At 38.6% G+C, this 25,415-nt stretch overlaps 1 protein-coding gene across 3 annotated transcripts in view; it reads left to right on the top strand.

Moving 5' to 3' along the window:
• Positions 1–25,415, top strand: part of LOC118888681 (dystrophin-like) — a 151,556-nt gene that overhangs the window by 84,226 nt on the left and 41,915 nt on the right. For all 3 annotated transcript variants that reach the window (XM_036840024.1, XM_036840026.1, XM_036840025.1), the window contains exons 11-13: positions 3,951–4,016; positions 5,109–5,174; positions 7,910–8,068. In XM_036840024.1, coding sequence (XP_036695919.1) covers positions 3,951–4,016; positions 5,109–5,174; positions 7,910–8,068 — 291 coding nt within the window. The remainder of the gene's footprint in view (positions 1–3,950; positions 4,017–5,108; positions 5,175–7,909; positions 8,069–25,415) is intronic.

Genomic DNA, 25,415 nt, shown 5'->3' on the forward strand with positions numbered 1-25,415 from the left:
AGCCATATTTCTAGAGATTCAATGCTTTAGGACCTTCAAAAGGATGATGGTTTACTCTTTAGGGCCTGTTATAAGTGGACTATTTAAAATCAAAATTGGTTTCATGGTATGATGTTGAGTATGGTTGAATAATTTCAATTAGACATGTGGACTTTTTATCAGGTAATGCCATGCTATTTGACCAGTGTTTATATACATGAGTTTCTCAATTTTGACCTAAACTCACTTTGCTCTCTTCTCCAAGCTAAATACCCAGCTCATAAACACACATTTACACTGGAAAGAAGGTGTACTGTAGTCTTTGTTATTATTATTGGTGTATATTATTAATACTACTAATACTAGATATTAACAGATAATTGATTTATCTCAGAGTTTATAATGTCATCAGAAAACTCCTTTTAGAGTCCGTGATTTAAATATCAGCAAACAAAGTGTGCATTGTTTTAAAGTTATATTGTGTGGGGTTTTTATAACAAAATTTCGGTATTTCAAAGTGTACTTTATTAAAATATTTATTTAAAGTCAGACAGCTCTATTATATATAAGAGGGAAATGACCAATTTGGAAGACGGGCTTATATAAGAATTCAATTTATTTTTATTGGGTCTTTTTTATTCCACCATGTAATTTAATTTAAAGTAGGTCTTTTTTTAAAAAAACGTCCTGTAGTGATAAATGCAAACTATTAATTGAAGTTTATTTTAAGTCTTTAATGGCCTAAAGGAAGTATAACACTCCTTTCTTTTGTAAAGCTGCATTATTGTGCCCTTTAATTTTGAGATATGGTAGCTATACCCGATTTCTTTAATCATCATGCTTAAACAACTTGGGGAGTTATTTAGATTCAGTTATGTTCCTTGCTGTTGGTAATTATTTTCCCTATCCCAGGTAGTCTATTTGTTTATAGAAGGTAAAGCCTTTCATAAATAAAAAAAAAATTTAATTGATATACTGAAATTCTCAGCTTGATTGGATCCTAGTAAGCAAATAGAACTTATTCCAACACAAAGTAAATCTAACCAGCTGACAAATCCAAAGGAAAAATATGCTAAAGGTTAATGTCTTAAAACACATAGAGGTAGCACAACATAATAAAGAATAACTAACTAGAGGAAGAAGTTTACTGTATACATAAGCTAATGAGAAAAATTCATGACAGTTTAATATAACTTATTTTAAGTAGAGGGTGTTTGTCTTTCTTAAATTTTGAAGAACTTTAAAATTAATAACATTGTTTTAAAAAATATCTTCTCTAACAACTGAAACCTATCCCTACTTAGCCTTTTTATAAAAAAGTATGCTAGATTATTCAGAAATAGTGGGAAATTCTAACTTTGAGGAAGAAAACAACCCCAGCAGGCTAAAGTCCCTGTAATACCAACAATTTTATTAAAGTCTCTACTCATGGGATGGTAAATAATTTATAAAATGAATTGTAAAGCTATTCTATTCAGGCAGAAGAGCCAGGTCCTAAGGTGTTTTATTTTGCAGGAATTCTATCCAATGTTAACAAATCCTATGACGATGACAGCATTTAATCCATTCAATATGGATCACAGAATTTGAAAGTTTACTGAGATACAGATCTTTTGTTTTTCCTTAGAAAAAAACCCTTATTTGCCTGCATTTGTCATTTTATTTGAAAGTAAACCTAGCATAAACCTTTTATATTGTTTGTCCACAAATGAGACAGCCAAACAATATTCTTTGAGCTATTCTGCTTTGAAAACTTATTAATGGAGTTGTCACAAAAGAGAAAATGGTGGTGGGTGGGATGGAATTGGCCATTAGCAATAATAGGAATAGTAGGAATAATCCTTTTGGGGGTATATCATTTTGTATTTAGGAAGTGAGAAGGGAGAACAGTATTCTTACCTTCTCTTGGAAAAGCGTTTTAGAAGGCTTTGCATTTAGTGTTGTTTCTGGACTAAGTAGTTTTGTACTTTTACTAATTCTTGATTTTTAAATGATTCTTCTCTGACCAGTATTCCCTTTTGGCTCATTTTCTGGTTTAATAAGTACCTCCGTTAGTGGATATCTATATTTTTTAGATTGCTTGGTTATTATGAGTTCTTGAGCTTATGCATGCTGTCTTAGGTGCTATGTACATTAATAAGAAAAATAACATGGAAGTATCCTCAAGGCTAAGAATTAAAGCTCTGCATAGGATTTTCTGTTTAAGATTTTATTAAAGTATTTTGCATTTACATGCCTAGCTTTCTCGGTGTAGTTATGCTCCAAGGTCTCATGTTTTCCTTCTTCTCTACACTACCAAGGTAGCAACTGTTACAAGGGGAAACACTAATATATTTTCCTCGATGGTGGGCTTTTAGCTTATAAGAAGTATGTAATCGAAAGACTGGTCTGTTCCAGAAGATAGGGCTTATAAACTAAGTAATCCAGGTACTCAGTTATCTTGACCTGCAGTGAATATTTCAAAACAAACCTTAGCACTTTTTTAATAATGGGCTGTTCCAGGATTCTAAGAAATTAGCAGATTATCTCCAAAACTAGAATGAAGATTCACCTGGAAATCTTTGGATCTGCCTAGTAAATTGGGTAGTCATCCTTTTGTTTCCTCATGACAGTTTAAGCATCTTCGTAATTCATTCCAAATTTGATTATGGTGACACTTGACCTAGACAACTTTGGTTTCATAAATAAGACATTTATCTCTCAGGCAAGACTTCAGTTCCCTGGTTATTTGCTGTAGTGTGCTGTAATCATCTTATGACTGTGTGTCTTCTTTAAGAAATATAGATTTCTAGCACATTTCCTATGTAAGCCTAGGTAACTACATGTTTCTCTTTCTTTCTTCTTTTTTTTTTTAATGTAAGAAAAAACAGACATATTCTTCTTAGTGTCCTGACCAAGTCCTTGAATGCTGCTTAGACATTGGACTAAACTAATCCTTACTGAATAGGTTTCTGTTGACTTTTGGATTCATGCCTTTACCTAAGGGCTTTCTGTGTCAGGAGAGAAATGGAAGCGACCTTTTGTCCTATTCCAGTTAAAACAAAAAAGCCCAAGCCCAAACTGGTTTTCAGGACAGATGGATTTTTTCCTAAGGTTAATCTAAAAGATACTATAAAAACTTCAATGATAATTAATAGATCAGATATGAAAAGGTGAAAACATGTCAACCCTACCAAAATTCTCGTCTGTGAAGCCAAACAAAGTAGGTTTTTATACCCCCAAAGTAAATAGACTATACCTGCTAATCCTCCTCTCTTGTTTTCCCCTCTGTATATTAGCACACAGTATCCCTAATAAGAAATATTTCAGATATTGACATTCTATTGAAGTTAGTCATTCTTTTTAAAACATCACATTATAATTTAGGGCCATTTAGTTTTGCTTTATGAAGTAGTAATATAGTCCTGCTGCTAAATTGGTAGATATATTCCTTCTTTACAAAATTGCACAAACCAAGACATCTTGATACGTGGAATCTTAAGTAGTCATGGACTGGAGTGGCCTCTTTGGAACTAATATTGTTAACTGCAAACTTACTAGGCAAATGTACAGTTTCCATTCAATAAGAAGGCAGCTAATAAATGGCACAGGTGTAAACTGTTTAAAATTTTAAACCGCATACTGCTGACACAATTTCAGAACTCTAGGATATGAGACATTACAAGACAGGAGGACAAAATGTCACTTAGAGATTGTCTCCCCCGACCTTTTCTATAATTGAAACTTTCCAGAGAAGTTTTTGATCTCTCTTTATGGCTCTTGAGAAAAGCAGAAATATGAGAAATCATCTCTCAAACCTGGATTCTAAATACTTGATGATATCTAAGATACAGGAACAGCTAAATGTGTACATTATCCATAGTATTAGAACAAAAGCATTCTAGGCCATGTATATAACATAACTGTGTGGTGGGGTTTTTTTCTCCATTAATGGATGGTATCTGTGACTAATAACATTTTCTGCCTTATAGGCCTGCCTCGTCCCCTCAGCTTTCACACGATGATACTCATTCACGCATTGAACATTATGCTAGCAGGTATGAGACTAGTTGAATGCCAGGCAAATATTGATTGAAATAACTAACCAAGGAAAGCTAACCTATATTAATTTTAAACAAATCTTTTCTTTTTCCCCAATCTTGTCTGATTTCTACTAATCAGCTTGCCCTCTAACGTGCATGCCGTTCCACTGCATGTTGTTTTTGGACACCAATGAGAGCATCAGCCCACAATAGTCTCCCCTAACCCAGGCCTTTAAACATTCCTGATAGCTTTGTTATGTTTTATATACTGAGCACGTTTAATCAATTGACTTAGAAATCATCTAACCTTCTTAGAAAACTGCTAGACCAGACATAAGTATATGAAGAAATTATACTGTGTTATATGGAGACTGTGAAAGCACTGGCTTTCCATTTCTGTGTGTATTTTACATAATACGCTGTAAAGAAGAGAATCACTCATTTTCCTAATCCCTGGACCTTTCTGTCCCACTTCCTTTGTGTTTGAGGTAACTTTTATATCTAAAAACTAAATTGCTGATTGTAAGATATGCTTGTTAAATAAATCTGTAAGAGTTTGGTTCACTTTTAAGTTGTAAAAAGACTTTATTATTGTTTGAGGTGAAGGAGGTTTTTAAAGGTAAAAATTGGCAGAATGTATAGAGAGCTTACTGTGAATCTTATCTTTTATCAATAGTCTAACTGCTGAACATGTTTATCAACCGTAGGAAGTATTAACTAGCTATATATAATTCTGTCTTCAGTGGAAATCTTTAATTGTCTTAAGGAACACATGGGATAGCGTAAGGTACGGAGTGTATTTGTTGTTAGGGAAGCTTTTCTCGTGAAAACAAAGGCCTCTTCTCAGTGAAAGGAAGATCAATCTGTGAAGGAAAAAAATACAACTTCTCTTGTAATTTGCAGCGTAAATGTAAAGCTACTTAACTAGCTGTGGTCCACCACTCACTGCCTCAGACGGTTAGGCCAACACACACATCCTTTAATATGAAGGATTCCTTTCTCCTCTTGACATGATTTATCCTTTAGTTTTCAGGAATGTTCGATTAGGTCTTGAATAGATTCTAAGAAGTCACATAAGTTTTAATGAGCTTTTACGTTTTTTATCAGGCTAGCAGAAATGGAAAACAGCAATGGATCTTATCTAAATGATAGCATCTCTCCTAATGAGAGCATGTAAGTATCCTGTCTCTTTTTACAAAATGTTCCTGACCATGAAATTGCTTTGAGGGATTTAGAGGTAGGGTAGTGCAGAAGATAGGAATTAGCGTTTATATTCATTTGATCTTTCAAGGAGACTTTCATTTACTTTTTTTTCTCTAACTCTTGACAACCCGACACAGAATGAGCTCATCCAAATTGTGGCATTATTGGTATTCCAGATGTTCCAAAATGTTCCAAAACATTTTGCCTTATTCTTATTTAATGCCATACTACCACAAATTGCAGGGTCCCAAATACTTAAACTATATGAAATGTTTAATCTTTGACCAAACCTGCAGGATATTTAAAGGGATTAGGTATTAATTTTTAAAGTGATAGCTAAGTAGTGTTTTCTCCACTCGTGGGGAGTAGAACTATAATCTTGGTGTAGTTGCATTGGCATTCCCATATGGTAGGCTAGATGGGAATTTTCCTTTAGAGATCCTAACTAGTAGGTTTTTGTGATTTAGCGCCTTCAAGAGCTAAATAAAGTGAGGCTATCTTGTGAATTGTTTCAGAAGAAGAAGTACAAATTGAGGTCACGGTTTTGTAGTGGGATGATAAGCCAGGCCTGTCAAATTTAAGGAAGGCGAGAGAGCGGTGGCGGAGAACACAGCTATGGCAGGGAAACAGAGGCTTCGTTACAGAGTAGGGGAAGTATTCACAGTAAGGAGCACAAAGGAATCTTGCCATGAACCAAGAGGCTGAGGTGGAGGGAGCAGACTGAGAAGCAAATATGGAGGACAAAATAAGGATCTGCTAACTGAATAGATAATTTAGGGAGATGAAATCTAGTCAAGGTACAATAATGTTTTTAGTTTGATAAGTTATGGATGTCTCACCACTTTGTCATAGAGAATCTAGGCAAAGGGAAAATGGTAAATTTATCATATGTAGTTGGTGTGGCAACCCAAAGTCACACTCAGATGAGAAACAGGCTTTATAAGGATTAGACTGAAGGAAACAGTATCCAAGTGGCATTTATACATAACTGGTTATTGAAGACGTGAGACTAAGTCATCTCATCTGGTACATAAAGGTGATCAAGGTAATAATAAAGAATAAAGTCAACACTCAGCCATTCATATATGACTTAGTTACTGAAAAGAAAACAAAACAGCCTTTTCCCCCAAACATAACTATGGTGCATTCTCTTTCTTAACTGTGGGGGAAAGTATTAATAGTATTAATATATAAACTACTTTGACAGAAAAATATGTAACCAAAGAATCAACGAAATGTAAACAACCTGAATGATTTGCTTCTTTGGGTCACCGATTTGAATATTAGAAGCTCTAGCACATTCACAGTAATTCAAGTTGTATCTGTATAATAATGGCTGCCATTCATTGACTGCCTCAGAGAACAGTAAGAGAAGTTGAATTATAACTATATGTTGTAATTAAACATGGGAAGTCCTAGCAATCAAACTGCAGAATTTGGGAAGAGAGCTAACAAATTAGGTGGTCAAAACTGCTTTTGTTTTATTTTTAAACGAAATTTAGCTTTAGCTTATTCTGAGGACATAAAATCCATTTTGACTCAATGTTGGACGGTAATATCATGATATCTTAGGGGCAGATCTGGGGAAGTGGTTTGGTAGATTGGTTGACTTCACTTAAATGTTTGTTTTTAACACCCAAAAATTATTTTAATTTTAACTTACCAACCAATTATCTGACTTGATGGACCAAGATCATTTAAATTAGGAGGATTTTTTTCCCTAAGTATCTGAAATTTTTTCAACTCAGAGGACATAGAGTTGAGAAAAGGAAATTAAAGGGGTGTGGAGAGGGAAATATTAACATATCATCTTACTGATATGTAGCCGGAAGCAAAGGGCTTTAGCCTCTCACTAAGAACAGAATGAAGTTCTTATAACTCGGAGGTAACACAGGCTTTTCAGGAGCTGGGGGCGATGCATTTAGAAAATAATTTCTTCTGTGTATGAGAGAGTTCCTAGATATGAGGAAAGATTGCAGCTTCCTCCCAACATATAAGCCTTTGGCCTCTTTGTTCCCCAAGATTAGTCTTTAAAAGCTGCTCTGAGGAATGACTTGTTCAGTCCTCTTGTATTAGTCACCTTAATGGCTTTTTTTTTTCCCCTGCCAATTTTTGTTTTTCTATCTAAACAACAATTGAATGAAATAGTCATTTTTATCTGTAGTTTCATTATTGTTACCATCCTGCCTCTGTGGGGTTAATAAGTTGAAACTGGCTTACCAAAGCAACACTTTTCAGTTGCATTGCTTTCCACTTAAGAAAATATTTACTCTATTATTTTAAGGGCTTCAGTTTTTTCCTGGTCAGTATCAACAACACAGTGCGTGAGTGAACAGATTGTCTTGACAGGCTTGGTAGCAAAAGCATTATACAGCCATTATTACGTCTCTTAATATTTACTAACGACTGGTTAAACTGTCAACGTAGAGTCCCAGTATTACTGTAATTCTACCATTCATTTACCCATGTAAATAGGCCAACCAGATTCAATGGAAAATCTGAGCAAGAAACACTTGGAATTGTCACCCACGGGATGGTAGACCACAACTTCAAGAGTATCAAAATGTCTTTAAAAGCAGGAAAAAGGGTCTCATTAATTGTTAAGAGCAAATAACTGTTTCTATTTTAAAATACACACCCAAGTCCCTGACCCCCAAGGCAAAATAAGGGGGGAAAAAACCAAAACCTTTGATTTTATTTTCCAGAGATGATGAACATTTGTTAATCCAGCATTACTGCCAAAGTTTGAACCAGGACTCCCCCCTGAGCCAGCCTCGTAGTCCTGCCCAGATCTTGATTTCCTTAGAGAGTGAGGAAAGAGGGGAGCTAGAGAGAATCCTAGCAGATCTTGAGGAAGAAAACAGGTGAGTTTTCTTTCTAGCTTTGTCATTGGTATGCAGAGTGCATACACTTGCACACATAGAAAAGTGCCAGGAGTCTTCACTTAGAGTCATTTTATGTCTAATTGTTTTCTCCAATAATCTGTTTAGCTCCATTTACAGATTCTCTCCTTTTTTTTTGTCATCTGAAAGAAGAAAATGAATGCAATAGCATAAGTAAGAACTCATATAGTAGGTGTTAAAGGAATTAATGCTGATGGTGGTATTTGATTTGTTGCATGTGTTTCAGAGGCTTTGATTTTATATTTGAGAATAGAATTTAAGAACTAAGTAGGTCATTTAATTTTATGATGATATGATTTGTACATGTGTTTGGCCATATTATCTATCTCACAGCATTTAAGAAAGTAGGCTCATTGGTCATATTTGGGAATGAATTAGTTCATCTTGGTTTCCATCATCAAATACAGCAGTCATTTATGCTCACTGTCCTAGCAGATTAGTGAGACGATTCCAGTTGTCAGTCATCACCTGAAAAAGATGTCCGTGGAAAAAGAGCAGAAATTACAAAGGAAAAGAAAATTTCATAATGACTGCACAGAGGACAAAGATGTAAAAATCTGGCATATTGTGTGATGTCAGGATAATGCAAATCATTGGACTTTGACTTTTGTATTACATTTATTATATCACAGGTCCCTTGGTTAAGAAAGGCTTTTGCACATGATCACTTCTAACTCAGTGTGCCTTCCTTAGGCAGATGCCACCAGGCAAGTCTTTAAAGAGCACATGCTCAAATTTGTGGGACTTGAGTACTTTCATCTCTTTGGTTTAGCCCAAGGCACAAGGACCTCTTAATCTAGGCAACACAGTATGTCTGAGAACCAGTGCCCTCAGGGAGTATGTCACCTCAAGATGAAAAGGCAAATTGCCATTCATCCATTGCTTTCTCCTGCCACTGGCCTCTTTCTAGCTCTCAGTACCTCTGACCTATGGCCAGAGCTCCTTATCTGGTCGGCTTCCCTTTGTCTCTTTCTCACCCCTCCAATAAATCCTCCATACTGACTGTAGTTGTGCATCTTTCCAGAACCAAGACCCAGCATGGCATTGTTCCTTCACTGGATTTCTGCATCTTTTAAAAGACCTAGCTTCTCAGCTGGGCATTTTAAACCTTCCACAATTTTCTCTTGACCTGCTTTTTACAACTTCATCTTCTTTTGTACCTGTATTCTGGCCGTGCTGTTGTGGCTGCTGTTTCTGAATGCATCCCGCTCTCATCCACGTTCTGGGTCGAGCGCAAGCTTGCGTCTCAGCCTAGCTACTAACCCCCATGGCTCCACTGCCATATCTGGCAAAGGAGTCCTTCCCATCCTCCATGCCCTTGCTCAGAACGATCTTCCCCACAGAGCCCTGTTAGATCCCGGCATTTGGAAGTAATCTATCATTTGTCTATATTCTCAGAATACTTTGGACCTTTCTCAGAGACCTGTGTTTCAGTTTGCTTTTTTATCAGTTATTCCCAATGCCTCCCTCTAATGGAGACAGTGAATGCCTTTGGAATAAGGACTGTGTTTTAATCCTCTTAGTGTCCCCTATGGTACCTAGCACAGTGTGACTATTTAATGGGTTCTCCAGAAATGTTTGGTAAAAGCCTGAGTTAAGAGTACAGAGGGGATGCCACACACATACCATTCAGGAGGTAATACTGAACATTCTGTGGGTTTTGAATGGTGACATTGTTTTTGGCCTTATTTTGTAAGACTGGCAGTGAACATCATGGTAGATAAAACCTTTCCCTCTACTTTATTGAGTATCATTAGTATTCATTTATGTTGTCTTTAATTATTTTAGGGGTCAAAGTCAGATAGGAAGAAAAAGTTGGTATTGGCATTATAAATAGAATTTGATGTTACCCAGGAATAAAAATATGTTTGTACTATATGATTGTCCATTGTGTAACGTATCTTTCCATTTCATTGGTCAAGAGTTCTGTCTTGGTTATTATTACTACGCTTTCCCTCCATACCATGACAACCAGGCCAAAGAGTGCTGGTGAAGAGTAGTGGAACTATCATTTGTATATCATTTCATCATTTTCAGAGCACCTTAATGCATTTTGGGTCATTTAATCTTCCTAAGAGCTCTGTGTAGAAGATGGATGAGAAAATGCAGATTCAGAGAGGTTCAAACGGCTTGACCCAAATTTCACAATCAGCCAGTGGCAGAAGCAAATCCAAATCCAGACTTTCTGACTCAAAATAGCCAACTGTACCTTGCACCAAAGCCTAAAGAAGAGTCATCCTGTGTAAATATCATTTATGTAGAATTGTGCATTCTATGTAAATATCATTTATGTAGAACTGTGGCACATTCCATGGAATGTACCTTTACTTGAGGGAATATTTTTAGGACTACATATGAATAAACCTGTCCATCTACTTGTGGTACAGTGATAACCACTTTACCCTGAAAGATATCCAGGAATGACATGGTTTATTCTCTGAAAGAAAGAAAAAATAAATTGCACCAGGGCTGCTTAGAGCTCCAAAATGAAGAATCTGGTATTGGTGCAAGTCTTTCTGTAAGTTATCTTGACCCTCAAGTAAAGGTCAGGATGAGCTTCCTTCTTTCTGTCTCTACTTTGTCACATTTTCATTTCCTACCAAATCCCAAGACATGTCTCTACAGAGCTCCCCTCCTGAAGGTAGCCTCTGGTTTTCTTTGCTCTATCCTCTCCTGTCTTCTTGCAGTTCTTCTCAAAGAAATTCAGAGCCATAGCTTTGTCTTCATGATCCTTGAGTTCAGTGTTGCTTAAAGGAGCCTGTAATTCACCATTTCCTGTCCTTCCTCTGAGAGAACCCGGGAGGTCATTAGATGTCCCCTCTGTGTGCCCGCCAACCTGGCTATATTTCTCTAGTCAAATTGGCTATATAATTGGACAAATACAAGCAGACATTTAGAGCAAATGGGAAAGGATATTTAAAACTGAGAGTATCCCATGTCCCTTGGACACATGTCTATGTGTATTTTGTGTTCCTTTATCCTGTAGCAAGGGCTTATCTCCAAATGACAGTTAGCAAGGGAAAGAGGCTTGAAGATCCCCATTCCTGACTAGATATGTTTATTGAATTCTGTTATTCATGACACCTCCCCACCATCCCCTTGGAAAACAGAAATTGGCTAATTAGGAAGTGTCTCAAGGATATCTTATCTCTGTCTTTAGAATTCCATTTCTCCCAGTTTGTTGCCACATAGCATTCAATAAATATTTGTTGAATAAGTTAATGAATAAATGCATTGAAATGAAGCTGAATTTATTTTCATTGTAGCACTCATGCATGTACTTTTGGCTAAAATTCTTTTTAAGTTCTAATTTCATAGAGGAAAGCCTTTTGAAAGCTTTTCTTCTGCTTGCTTTTCAGAATACTTCCCTTTTTCAGACTTCTTTGATGAGCACCAAGCCTTACTTTGTCATAAATTAAGAATGTTCAAAATTCATTTTCCAAATCCTAAGCCCCGCGTGTCTCCCCCCACTGGCTTCCTCTGATTCTTGGCTTATGCCACAAAGATAAGGCGAAAGCTCTGAGCAAAAGCTAAGTCTGACTCTCAATTTTCTCAATAGTGTCTCTCATAAATTTGGGTGACTAGTGACTTATACGGTCTTTAATGTTTCACTTCTGCATAATGTTTCTCCCTCATACCACAGATAATTCTGATTCACCTGTTCGGTCGAGACCAGTTGGATGTCGAGAATTTGCTCTATTGTGTGTCCTTAGCATTGCAAACTCAAAGTTTGCTTTCTTCCTGCGTACATGACAGCCTGCAATCTGCTGACTTAAATCTGTAGTGACAAATTTCGATGTATTTTTCTCTGCACTGTCTAAATGAACTCAGACTTGCTCTGAAATTCTAGGTATGACCCTAGCAATGAAAAGGTAGCCTTTATGAGAGACAAAACCTCATTGTCATTCTGCTGCCTGCGCATCAAATTGATTAGATTGTTCCCAAGTCTAAAAGGAGGGTAAATACTAAGCTGATTTACTGTGAAGTCTAAAGTTAATTAAAATTGTTAGTAGGTGTTTTATGACGACAGAGGATTCTGAAGTTTTAGCACCTACTCGGTACCTTTCATATGTCTTCTTGTTGGGCAACCAGTCATGATGCAGCCTGAGTTTGAGTTTTCCCTTGATCCTTTTCACTCCTCCAGTGGCTATGCAGGATTGTAAATGTTATATTCAGAAAAACTCTAGATGGGTCACTTATACCACTGAATTAAACTAACTGGCCATCCGGGTCCTGGTGCTTTCCCTTGTAACTGACGTGATGACTGGGCCCGGGGCTCATAGTTTTCAATCTTCACCGTCTCAGGATGTCTTTGTCCCACGTTCCTTCCTTAGGTCTCTGTGTGAGTCTCACGTGATGGTGAGGAGATGGCCAAGATGAAGGGAAGCCGAAGGGGGTCAGGAGTGGGCATTGCAAGCTGAGCGGGGAGCATAAACAAAGGTGTCAGGGAGGAATGGCACAGGATGCTTGGGAAACTGCAAACAGTTGCGTGACTTCTGTAACAAGGCAGGAAATGGGAAGAGATGAAGCCGGACAGGTCGGCAAGGCTGGGTGGGGAGGGGCAAGGACGCAGTGCGGTGCTGTGTTGGGGCCTCCTCATCTAGTATAGGGAGCGTCCCGGGGGTGAGCCAGGAGTGATGCTGTTAGACTTACACTTACATGTGTGACCTGGGCAGCTGGGCGGAGGTTGGGGGGGACTTTGAAAAGCACAGGCCTGGAAGAAGGAAGTCAGATTGGGAGGGAGCATGGAAGCCCAGGAAAGAGATGATAAGGGCCTACAGGAGGGTAGTAGAAATGGGGAGGATGGGCTGAATCTGAGCGATATTGTAGGGGAGGGGCGGGGCTGTTTGGCTGGCTGGTGGGGTGGATCTGGGGAGGGAAGGAGTGAACCCCAGTTCTGGCGGGTGCAGGGCGAGGCCACGGTTGTTGGCAGCTGGGACTGACAGCTCAGGAGGAGCGGCGGCAGGGTCGCCCTTCAGTTCAGCAGGATTGACAGGGGGCCTTCCTCAAGGTCAGGCAGCTGGAAGATGGTGAGTGGGGTGCAGGGGACGTTGGGTTTGAGGTTCTGGTGGCACACCCAAGACAAATGTCTGACAGTGGGAAATGGAACTCTGAAGCTCGAAGGAGGGGTGTGGGCCAGAGATGACAGATCTGGGAGTCACCAGCTCATAACTGGTAGTTGAAACTGAGAGTCAATTTATCTACCCAGGGAGCACGTGGCAGAAGGAGAACAATGGGCTTGGTAAAACTCTAGAAGATGTAAACATTAAAATGTCTATACAGTTCCCTTTATTGTTTAGTAGGTAATCCATGCACATTGTATGAAATGCAAAGGGTTTAAAAGGCATATAAAGATAGTGAGTCTTTCTCCAACCTTGTCCCCTGGCTGTAGTGCTCCCAGCGCTGGCGGCTGCCCCCTTTGCTGCTCTCTCGTGTAATCTTTCAAAGATATTCTCTACATATGCAAATACTTTTGTGTTTGTTGGAATTATTTCACACAGTGCCATGTAGTGTTCACTCTGGTCTTTTCGTTCTACTTAAAGATCCCTAATTACACACGCTGGAGGAATATCCCAGAAGAAGAGGGGAAAAGAGCTTGGGAATGATAGGAGCATTTTCCCAGAGAAGGCAAGAGGGAGAGGGGCACAAGGACACAGGAGGAGGCTTGGTTTTGAACGGGAGAAGGGCCACCTCTGAAAATAATGTTGTAGGTGGCGAAGCCAGGGTAAGGAATGGGGGTGGGGAAGGTAACAGTGAATGTTAACTGTCCAGGAGACATCATTGGGAATTAGTAGAGACTGATTCCCATAGCTGGTCTACACATTTTTTTTTTTGAAAGAGGATTTTTTTTTTTAATGAAAGCTTCTTTATTTATTTATTTTTGGCTGTGTTGGGTCTTCATTTCTGTGCGAGGGCTTTCTCTAGTTGTGGCGAGCGGGGGCCACTCTTCATCGCGGTGCGCGGGCCTCTCACTATCGCGGCCTCTCTTGTTGCGGAGCACAGGCTCCAGACGCGCAGGCTCAGTAGTTGTGGCTCACGGGCCTAGTTGCTCCGCGGCATGTGGGATCTTCCCAGACCAGGGTTCGAACCCGTGTCCCCTGCATTGGCAGGCAGATTCTTAACCACTGCACCACCAGGGAAGCCCCCTACACATTTTTTTTAAGTTGAATTGGGGGGAAAAGAGTAGTATATGAGAAAGTTAATGAATCTGGGCCCTCATGCCACTTGGCAATACAAGCCCCCAAAACAAAGGGCTACAGAGCCTTTTTAGAGAAAGGGAGCTACTTTTCTCATATAAGTCAAACCGACAAGGTCTTTCATGGCCAGAGAAGCTGCCATATGAAGAGAAGCTGCTGTATGAAGAGAAGCTGAAGGGCATACCCACTGCATTTAATAAGCTGTGCAGGAGTCAACTGCCCCCGCTCTACGCAGGCAGGGAGGACAGTTACATGGGGCGGGGTCACCATGATTCCGAGGCTCAGTTTCTAACTAAGCCACCCAATAACTACATTTCCTTCAGTGTATCCTGAGTTAATCGAAGCTTGTGGGGGCCACTTCATCCTACCCAATTCATGTAAGTGGATGGATGACCCAGAATGACAATTTATTTCCTCCTTTATCCGAGTTCTCCCTCTTTTTAACTGTCTTGTTATACTAAATGTATTAATGTCACCTTAAACCTTTTCGGGGAGCAGCATGAGGTTTTCTTTTTTAGAAGAAAATTTTATTTTTCACAGTAGAGACAGTTTTAATATTCATATTATAAATTCTCTGTAAACACACAAAATTTAACTTGGAATACAGGTAGCCATGTATAATCTTTTTTTTTTTAATTGAAGTATAGTTGATTTACAATATTGTGTTTCAGGTGTACAGCACAGTGATTCGGATATATATGTGTGTGTATATTTTTTTTTCAATTCTTTTCCATTATTGAATATAGTTTCCTGTGCTATACAGTAAATCCTTGTTTTTTATTCTATATATGGTAGTGTGTATCTGTTAATCCCATACTCCTAATTTATCCCTCCCCCGCTCCCCTTTGGTAACCATAAGTTTGTTTATATATATATATACATATATACACACACACACATCTTTATCCATTCATCTGTTGATGGACAACATCATGAAGTTTTAAGTGCAAATACTCAATCTATTTAAATGGGGAATATATGTTTTTTAAAGACTGGAGTTATCACTTGATTTTAGGGTCCTCTGTCTTAGATATCTTGGAAATCATAACAAAAACTTGTCTGGTGAGTTTAGATCTTGGCATAGGAAATTGGATAGTCGTGAGGACTGCTTCATACCACAGAAAAACTGAAGTGCCCCTCTGGTGATAACAGTATTCACAGCTTATTGGTACAGCTGCCATCTTCCTAGAGCAAGCTGGATAAAAGCTGAAGTTCTTACAATCCAATTTCCCTTTTTAGATCCTCCATGAAGACCCTCATCCTTCTTTTGGCTTTTGTTACCAGACCATCCTGCTACAGTAGAACTGACTGTAGTCTTAACTTTCTTTAGTTACTTTCCAGGCCTGAGGATATCATTCCACTCAATTCAACAGATAGTTAGTGAATGCTAAATGTGTTTTTCAAACAGGACTACAAAAAAGGAATAAGCCTTGGTTCTTACCCTCATGGGGCTCAAACTTTAATAAAAAGACATTAAAATATAAACAACTAATTATAACCCAGTGTTACAAGTGCTCTGAGGGCACAGAGGTAAATGACTAATTCTGTCGGAGGGCTTGGGGAGTCTTTCACAAAGGGAGGTGAACATAAAGGCTGAATAGGAGTTTTCCAGGCTGAGAGAGGGCGTAAGGATGAGCTTTGCAGACTGTTGGGGCAGTGAGTTATGTGTGGCCAGAGCACAGGATGAAGAGAACAAGAGAGTAGTGGAATGGTAGGTGGAGACCACTGTTTAAAGGGCTTTACATGTCAGACAAAGGAGTTTGGATTGTATCCTATAAGCAGTTGAACAGTGAAGGCTTTGTGAGGAGGAGAAGATTTAGCAAAATAATTGTAAGCAGGGAGCTAAAGCCGTGGAGATTGGTAGAAGGATAATGCAACAGTTCATTGAAACATGGCCAGGTTCTTAACTAAGGATCTCTTAGGCAAGTGAAGAAGGGATAGAGAAATGGCAAGTCGCTGGATGAATGAGGCCAGGGGAGATGGGAGAGGGAGGAATTGGGTGGTATGAAATTTTTTATCAGGGAACTGGGAAATGGTCATTAAAAAACAATATCAACAACAACATAGCACACACAAGAAAAGCTACTGATTGGCCAAGGTCAATGGATAGAGAAAAAGAACTATGTATTGCGCATACTGAGTTCTGTTTGCCCAAGGAGATTCAAGTGGAAATTTCCTATATTGATTTTATGTATTCACTTTCCAAAAAGGACTTAAAAAAAAATAGGAAGATTCCTGTAGTAGAAATAGTAAATCAATGAATATAGTGGGGATTAGCTTAGTTGATATAATTGAACTTCAAATTTAGTTTGAGGTTCCCTGCAGGCAGGGGGAATAAGAGGAAACAATGATTTATCTATCTCTCAATATTGGATGAAAGAAGCGTGAAACTTTCTAAGGAAACAGCGTAGTTTTCCTGGTTCTAAATAACAGTAACAGCAAAAACAAATAGCTGTCATTTGAGTGCTTGCTGTGGACCAAAACTGTTCTGAGGATAGGTAAGATCCTATTCAATCCCCACAACAACCCTATGCAGGAGAGGCTGTTTCCCAAATAAAGACTCCATGACACAGAGTATGAAGGACACGTCACACGGCTAGCAAGGAATAGGGCCTGGATTCAAACTCAGGCATTCCTGGACTCTTAAACAGTGTTAATGCTTGGTGTGATTACTGGCTAGTCTCCTTATCAATATTTTTATAACAAAGACTGAAGGAAATTTTATGTGGCTGTTTCTAGTGGCCTTTGATAATTGTAGAAAGTTTGCCATTAAAGACCAAAGAAATGATGACGGTTCTCCATGGATAAAGGTCACTATTGCCCAAAATGTGTTCTATAGAATACCTCTAAGATACTCTAAAAAGACTGATTTTAAGGACAGATAAACTTTGGAAGTGCTTGTACTGGAAAGTGTTGATTAATTTGCGTTTGCATTGAAGAGTCCAGAAGTAAAGAAACATGATTAGCTTTGTTTAACCCAATGTTGGTTACACATACTTGACCTCAGCCCAGTTGTAGTTTTCTGTGGAACTCACTTTGGTAAGAAATACAAGTCTGTACTAATGTCTCTGAAAATGAAACCTGGATTTTTCTCACAAAAGTAACTTCTGATTTTCTCCAGTAGTAAAGCCCTACAACCCCAGAGACCAAGATGATTTAGTCTGAAAAATTCAAAGATAGGTATTAAATCACCTCCCGTAAGAATAGATAATTCTATGAGGTCTTTTTGTGGAACATCCCACTGTGAGTGACCTGGCTTTCCAATCAAACCACAAAAAAGCATTTCCACCAATAACTTGACAAAATTAATTTGCTATATGGAGCTCTTAATTGTTAACTGATTGAATTTCGATGGATGTCTACCGAAGACAGGAACTTTTGCTTCTGTAACAATTACTGTTGGATTTTGCTTCCTAAGCTGTTAGATGCGAAGGCCAGTTGTTACTTGAGGCCTCTCCTGGGTTGTGATATAGAAGTGTGTTGCCAACACATGGTAAGATATTAGCAGGAAGGCAGCTGTAACAGTCATCTCAGTGACAGATTAAGGTATACATTTTGAAGATGTGTAGCTAGTGTATGGTCCTGTGTAATGCTTCTTGAGGAAGCTGATTCCTTTTCTGGCACTGAAATGTTAGGGGAAGGATCAGTGATGAATCTATCAACCTTGTGTGGCTTGGTACTTAGCAAGTTTAAGTTCACAGAACCCATGGCTAATGGAGACATCCAGGAGACTGTTGAAAAGACAGGTCTGGAGTCTAGAAGAGAAGCCTTGACTGAGGAGTGATGGGTTGGGGAGGCCGGGTCATGGGTGTAGAGGAGGTGGAAGCCTAGGGAGAGGACAGGGTCCTCTTAGGAAGAGAACACATGTGGAAAGAAGACCAAGGACCTCCTAGTGTACTTGATTGTAACTGGCTATGCCCAGTTCTCCACCAGTAGCCCAGTTAGAAATGGTTTCCTGGTTTGTATTACTTACGTAAATGGATGACTTATGCAGATGACCAAACCCTTTTTTTTTTCCTGCTATGTGGATGATTAAAGTTGACCTTTTTCTGTATCTCCAGATTCTGGGTTACCTTTTGGTACCACTCCGTCTGCTATCTACAATTTATAAGTAAACCCATATGATCCTTTTCCTGTAATTTCCTAGTAAATCAAAGTGATTATTTCAAAGATAGAAATAACCTATATTCTTAGCTTAAACAATGAGCATAATTCCCAGTCCTTTTGCATTAGTGTAAGGCTTGTCACCATGGAACTAAACAATATCCCACACACTAGAAGGTGAGCTCTTGAAGGGTAAGGGACTGTGTCTCGCATATGTTTCTCTTTCTAGTGCTGGTGTAGACTTTACATGTTGATTCAATTAATGGATAAATGTCCTTTGGAGTTTTCTTGTTCCCTGCCAGATTTCTTGGCTGGTTTTTCTACATCTGTGACTCTATTTCTGTTTTGTAAGTAAGTTCATTTGTATCATTTATTTCAGATTCTATATATAAGTGATATCATATGGTATTTGTCTTTCTCTGTCCGACTTGCTTCACTCTGCATGACAGACTCTAGGTCCATCCATGTCTCTACAAATGACCCAATTTCATTCCTTTTTATGGCTGAGTAATATTGCATTGTATATAAGTACCACATCTTTTTTATCCATTCATCCGTCGATGGACATTTAGGTTGCTTCCATGTCTTGGCTATTGTAAATAGTGCTGCTATGAACATTGGGGTGCATGTATCTTTTTGAAGTATGGTTTTCTCTGGATATAAGCCCAGGAGAGGGATTGCTGTGGATCATATGGTAGTTCTATTTTTAGTTTTATAAGGAACCTCCATACTGTTCTCCATAATGGCTGCACCAATTAACATTCCCACCAACAATGTAGAAGGGTTCCCTTTTCTCCACACCCTCTCCAGCATTTATTGTTTATGGAGTTTTTAATGATGGCCATTATGACTGGTGTGGGGCAGTACCTCATTGTAGTTTTGATTTGCATTTCTCTGATAATTAGTGATGTTGAGCATCTTTTCATGTGCTTTTTGGCCATCTGTATGTCTTCTTTGGAGAAATGTCTGTTTAGAACTTCTGCCGATTTTTTGATTGGGTTGTTTGTTTTTTTGACATAGAGCTGCATGAGCTGTTTGTATATTTTGGAGATTAATCCCTTGTTGGTTGCTTTGTTTGCAAATATTTTCTCCCACTCTGTGGGTTGTCTTTTATATCATTTTCCACTGGACTGAAAACACTGAAGTTGTTTAGGTTAACCCAGACTTGAACATTTCCTGGGCTTTTTTGGGGGCTCTCTTTTAAATTCATTGTCTGAAAATACTGAGAAGTGTCTGCATACATAATTCTGCAGGCATATACACACCATCTTTCTCTTATGTACACGGGTTAAACTTGATTCCTCCATAGTAGGAGAGAGCATTAGAAAATTATTGACTTCATTGGGGAAATAATCTTTTGTGCTGTGAGAAATAATATTTTGAATTTAGAACTTATTTTTTATAAGAGCTTTATCAAGATATAATTCACATACCATAAAATTAACCCATTTAAAGTGTATATGTCACTGGTTATTAGTATATTCACAGAGTTGTGCAACCATCGTCACATAAGCAATTTTAGAACAATTTCCTCACCCCAAAAAGAAACCCCATACCCATTTTCAATCACTCTCCATTTCTTCCAAAACAACCGCACCCCAGCCCCAGACAGTCACTAATCTTCTTTGTTTATATGGATTTGCTTATTCTGGACATTTCATATAAATGGAATAACACAATACATGGTCTTTTGTAACTGGCTTCTTTCACGTAGAATAATATTTTAAAGGGACACCTATGTTGTAGCATGTATTAGTACTTCATTCTTTTTCATTACTGAATGATATTCTATCATATAGAAATACCACATTTTAAAACATTCATTTGGCAGTTGATGGACATTTGAGTTGTTTCCACTTAATGGCTATTATGGATAATTCTGCCATGAACATTTGTGCACGAGTACTGGGACCTACTTTAAAGAAATGATTCTGTAGTTTCTGTCATTGTAATAGAGGAGACCGTAGGATTAAATATGGCAAGAGTATATAGCAGTGCATGCCAGGAAGTGAAAAATAGGCCATCAAGATAAAGTTACTGGGAGAATTTAAGGCCAAGTCTTAACTACTCGTGAGGGATTCAAGCCAGGACACACAAAGCCTAAAATTATGATTCTCCTAGAGACTGTTACAGATTTTTGCTGACCACAAACAATGAAAGTTTAATATTTTACTGTATTTGTCTGAAAATTGAAACACACTTTTCCCAATGGTACTATTCCTGGACACTAGACTTCCTCACTTCTAAAAGCTTTCCAATCCTAGTATGCTTTTTGTATGGTTAAGACTAGTCACGGTCATATTTGTCTTGGGTTTTGTTTGTCTGCTTTATTTCCAGGTATAACAGGATTTTTTTAATGAATTCTTCACTTCTTGTGTTGAACTTTTGATTAATACATTTATTCTTGGACAATACTGTGTTAGTCCTTGATCAGGAATTTGTGAAAAAATATCTCACTCATTGAAGATTAAAAAAAAAAACTAAAGCCAATTAATACTGTCAGGTTCTGTCTCATGGAGCTCAAGCAAGATATAGATCACTATGTCAAGGGCAAATCCTGAGAATAGAGTATATCTAAGTACATTAACCCTGTAGACTTGGTCTGAACAGTTTATTACAGCAGTAACCTATGGACAAAATTTTATAATTCTGTCACATGCCCAGCAGATTTGGTGAAATCTAAGGAAATCTCATCCTAGTGATCTTAGCTCAGTCATTTCATTTTGCCCAGATGCTCAGCTGTGATACACTTTACTATAGCACAGATGATGGAAAATATACAACAATTCCCAGATTCTGGGGTAGCTACAATCATGACTGGGGAGGGGGAGGCAAGAATTAAAGAGAGCAAACGGTGAATCAGTTTCTAAGTGCTCACGCTCTCTCGCTCTCTCTCTCTCTCTCTCTCTATATATATATTCTGCCAAGTTCAGTGGGTGTTACTAGATTGCTTTTATTTCAGACAATTTAAGTGCTTTCCTTTGGTAAGAAGCTTTCAGCACACCTGAGGTTCCAAATCCAAAGAGTACACAATATAGAGAAAGAAGTCATAATAATTATGAACACTTAGAATGGGCTGGGTCTGGTTCTAACAAAGTTGTACACAGAGAATGTAGACTGCACTGGCTCACTGAACCTCCTGGTGGGGTGAGTGCTTAGGTCAGTTGCCCAGCCTCAGCAGCTGGCAGAGCCTGGCTGTGAATCAAGGTCTTTCTAACTCCAGAACCATGCTCTCAAACCCTGTTCCAATTTCCGCCTCAGCCATGGGTGATAAAAGGCAGCAAAAAAGGCAATGTGTCCAAAAAAAATTATCTTATTTTTCTTTACTTGCTTCAACATTGCTTTTTTAAAATAAAGTTATTTATTTATTTATTTATTTATTATTTTTTGGCTGCGTTGGGTCTTTGTTGCTGCGCGTGGGCTTTCTCTAGTTGCGGCGAGCAGGGGCTGCTCTTCGTTGCGGTGGCTTCTCTTGCTGTGGAGCACTGGCTCTAGGCGTGCGGGCTTCAGTAGCTGTGGCACAACGGCCTAGTTGTTCCGCCGCATGTGGAATCTTTCCGGAGCGGGATCGAACCTGTGTCCCCTGCATTGGCAGGCGGATTCTTAATCACTGCGCCACCAGGGAAGTCCCGCTTCAACATCGCTTTTAAATGCAGATATCACTGGAAGAAATGGTACATTATTATAAAATCCCAGTAAGGTCTATTCAGTAGGAAAGGGGTTGGAAATTAAGAGCTCTACATGCATTACAAGGGGACAATGTTAAGAGAAGAGGATTAGAAATAAGAGCCTGGGGGTTCCTGCCATTTTTACAGTTTTGCTTAAGGCAGACCTAAAATATGCATATTTTTACTTCCCACCCTGTGAGCGGCTCCATAATTAACACTGGTAGTGCCAAGGCATATTAATGTCTCTTTCCATCTAGTTTAGGGGTATTTTTGACTTTGTGTTTGATAAAATTTTACAGTATAGCTTTAAATATTTTAATTATAATTGAAAAAGGCTCTGTGCAATTTCCAGTTTTTAAAATACCTCACGCCTGCGAAATTTGTCTTTCCCTTTTTTTTTAGAAACTGCTAATTTGCTAGATTTATAGTTGCTGTAATAGTTCTGTGTGATTTACTACATTTGCCTGAATCCAGATTGGTGGATATGATTTAGCTGCTTTTAACACTGTATGAGGGTAAAGCTAGATTTCTCCGGGCCTAATCTTTTTAGATGCAGACCTTTGTAGTTGTTCCCACTTTATGAAATGGATCCTGTGTGTGCTCATGCTTTGATATACAGTTTAATGTATAAGACTTGTTAAGACAGTGACCACTGGAAAGTGATCTTCAAACAGTTACATAATTACACACGGTACGGAAGTTCCATTTAAAGAGTACATGACCTACATTGAAAACACTTGGTTGACATCAGTAAATTAATAGAAATTACACAAAGATTGTTGTAATGTTCTTTATTATAACTAGCATGTAGCTTGTTATGATTGCTAGAGGGACCAGGTGCTTTCATGTTTTCAGCAGGTAGAGGTAAAGCCAATTTGATTTCTCTCTCTCTTTTTTTCTTTTTTGATTTGTTTCTTATATCCATTAGCTAGTTAGGAAAAAATTTTTAATGTAAATTTGTATCTGGACAACCACATTTATACACATGATGACATAAAATTAATCAGATACAGCTACATAGTTGTAGAATGGAGGGATTTTTTTAAGCTCTATGGAGAATAAGAAATTAATAATGGATGGGAGACTTTTTTTTTTTTTTTTTTTTTTTTAAGCAAGGCTGGCTGCAGGAAGAAATTGTGGTGACAGAAACCATGTGAAGTGGATTTGAATTAGTGTTCTTTAGGGAGCTACCAGAGAAATATAATTTACAAGATAATCAAGAACCTAAACAGATTCTCTGTGGAGTCATTGTCTGATCCCTGACATATATTCATCTATATTGAAATGACTCCACAAATACCATGTAACAATTAGAGAATCAATAGGGGTAAAATGTACATGTATAACTTCAAGAAAAGCAAAATATATATCGGTAACAAACAATATAAATTGACAGGCAACTGCTAAAATGAGCAGATTGTGTACTTGTGGTTAAGGTTTAAAATGACTCACCTTGGAACAGTGGTATCTCACTGATCTTTTATGGGAATGATATCCCCTATGTGCTTTATAAATACTGCATCCAAAAAAATCCAGCATTATGATGTACTTTAAAAGGTACTGGCATAGAAGTTTTTAAATTTAAGAAAATGACTTAGTTCATAAGGGCTAACTGGCTTCATTTCCCAACCCCTAACACTGCTCTGTAACCATGACATTTATTAGGAAATGTTTAGTAAAAGTTATCTCTAATTCAACTCTTTTTTTGTTTAAAGCTTTTTTTAAAATTAATTTTATTTTATTTATTTTTGGCTGTGTTGGGTCTTTGTTGCTGTGCGCGGGCTTTCTCTAGTTGCAGCAAGCGGGGGCTACTCTTCGTTGCGGTGCGCAGGCTTCTTATTGCAATGGCTTCTCTTGTTGCGGAGCACGGGCTCTAGGTGCACGGGCTTCAGTAGTTGTGGCACATGGGCTTCAGTAGTTGTGGCTGGGGGCTCTAGAGCGCAGGCTCAGTAGTTGTGGCGCACGGGCTTAGTTGCTTTGCGGCATGGGGGATATTTCCGGACCAGGGCTCAAACCTGTGTCCCCTGCAATGGCAAGTGGATTCTTAACCACTGTGTCACCAGGGAAGCCCTAATTCAACTCTTTGAACATCAATTTTTCTTGGTAATCTTCACCAAAATTTATAAATACCTGTAAAAGAGAATTTAGACTCAAGTCAAAGAACTTTGTGTTTTACTTGGTTTCTGGCCAAGATACCTCCTTTTGAGCTATTTTGGGTGCTATTTCTGGCTTTTCGAACCTTTGGCATGACAGCTTGTCCTGCCTCAGAGCTTCAGGAGAAAAAACTATTCCCTCAAAATAAGTTTGTTATTGAGCTCAATAGAAGTTTTATGTATGCCACATATTTGTTTAGGGGAAGTCACTTGTTTGGTTCACTGAACCCTGTTCTGGTTAATTTAGATTTGAACGAGTACTGTGGGAACCTTGACTGTACATTTACAAAATCAACATGTCCTGGTAGGTTTCCGATTAAGATAATGTTAGCTTTTGCTTTAAGGCATCTTCTTCTCCTACCATTTGTGCAGTGGTAGGTAATATATGGAGTGAAGAAAATTAAAAAGCCATAGCTGGGCTTGAAAACAAGATGAACATTTCTGTGGACCAGAAATGGGGAGTTGCGGGGAGGGGGAGTGCAGGACGCGGTGAGCAGTGTGTGGGGCTCACACGCTGGTCAGTGGACTTTCAAACTCCTGTTGGAATAACAGGAATTAAAATTCTCCTCACCAGGTCAGGGCTCAGAGCCAGACCTGAAATCAGGGTCCTGCCAAAACACACCTGGAGAGAGACAGACACATACTCACTTATATTTCAAAGGAAGATGAAAAAGAGAACAATTTGGACTGCAGCAGGGGACTACAGCTTATATGTAGCCATGGACCTAATGCATAGAACCTAGGGAAGAAGTGAGAAGTATGGTTGAGAAGGGGAGCATTACAGCCTTGAAGCCAGGACCTGAACCATGCTGCCTGGTGATGAAATGAGCAATAACTGCATTCATATCACTCAGTGTAGGATCTTCAAACTACCAATATAAGACCTAGCCCTAGACTAGAGGCCCTGAGACCCTGCTGCCTGAGTGGAAGCAGCCATGAAACCACATGACAGAACAGTCAGTTCAGAAGGAGAGAGAGAGAGAATGGAAAACACTCAAACACGAAATATAGCAGAAAACACACCCTATCCCTTTCAACATGTCTCCAAACCAAAATCCAAAACACACGCAGACTTGAGATAGCCCCTGCAAACTGACCATCAAATGATGAATTAAGCCTAGATGAAAATAAAATGATAAAACAGTACAACAAAGATTGTAAGTACATTTAAGATGCTCAAAGACAT

Source organism: Balaenoptera musculus, chromosome X, assembly GCF_009873245.2.
Source record: "Balaenoptera musculus isolate JJ_BM4_2016_0621 chromosome X, mBalMus1.pri.v3, whole genome shotgun sequence".
In the NCBI taxonomy this organism is placed as follows: Eukaryota; Metazoa; Chordata; class Mammalia; order Artiodactyla; family Balaenopteridae; genus Balaenoptera; species Balaenoptera musculus.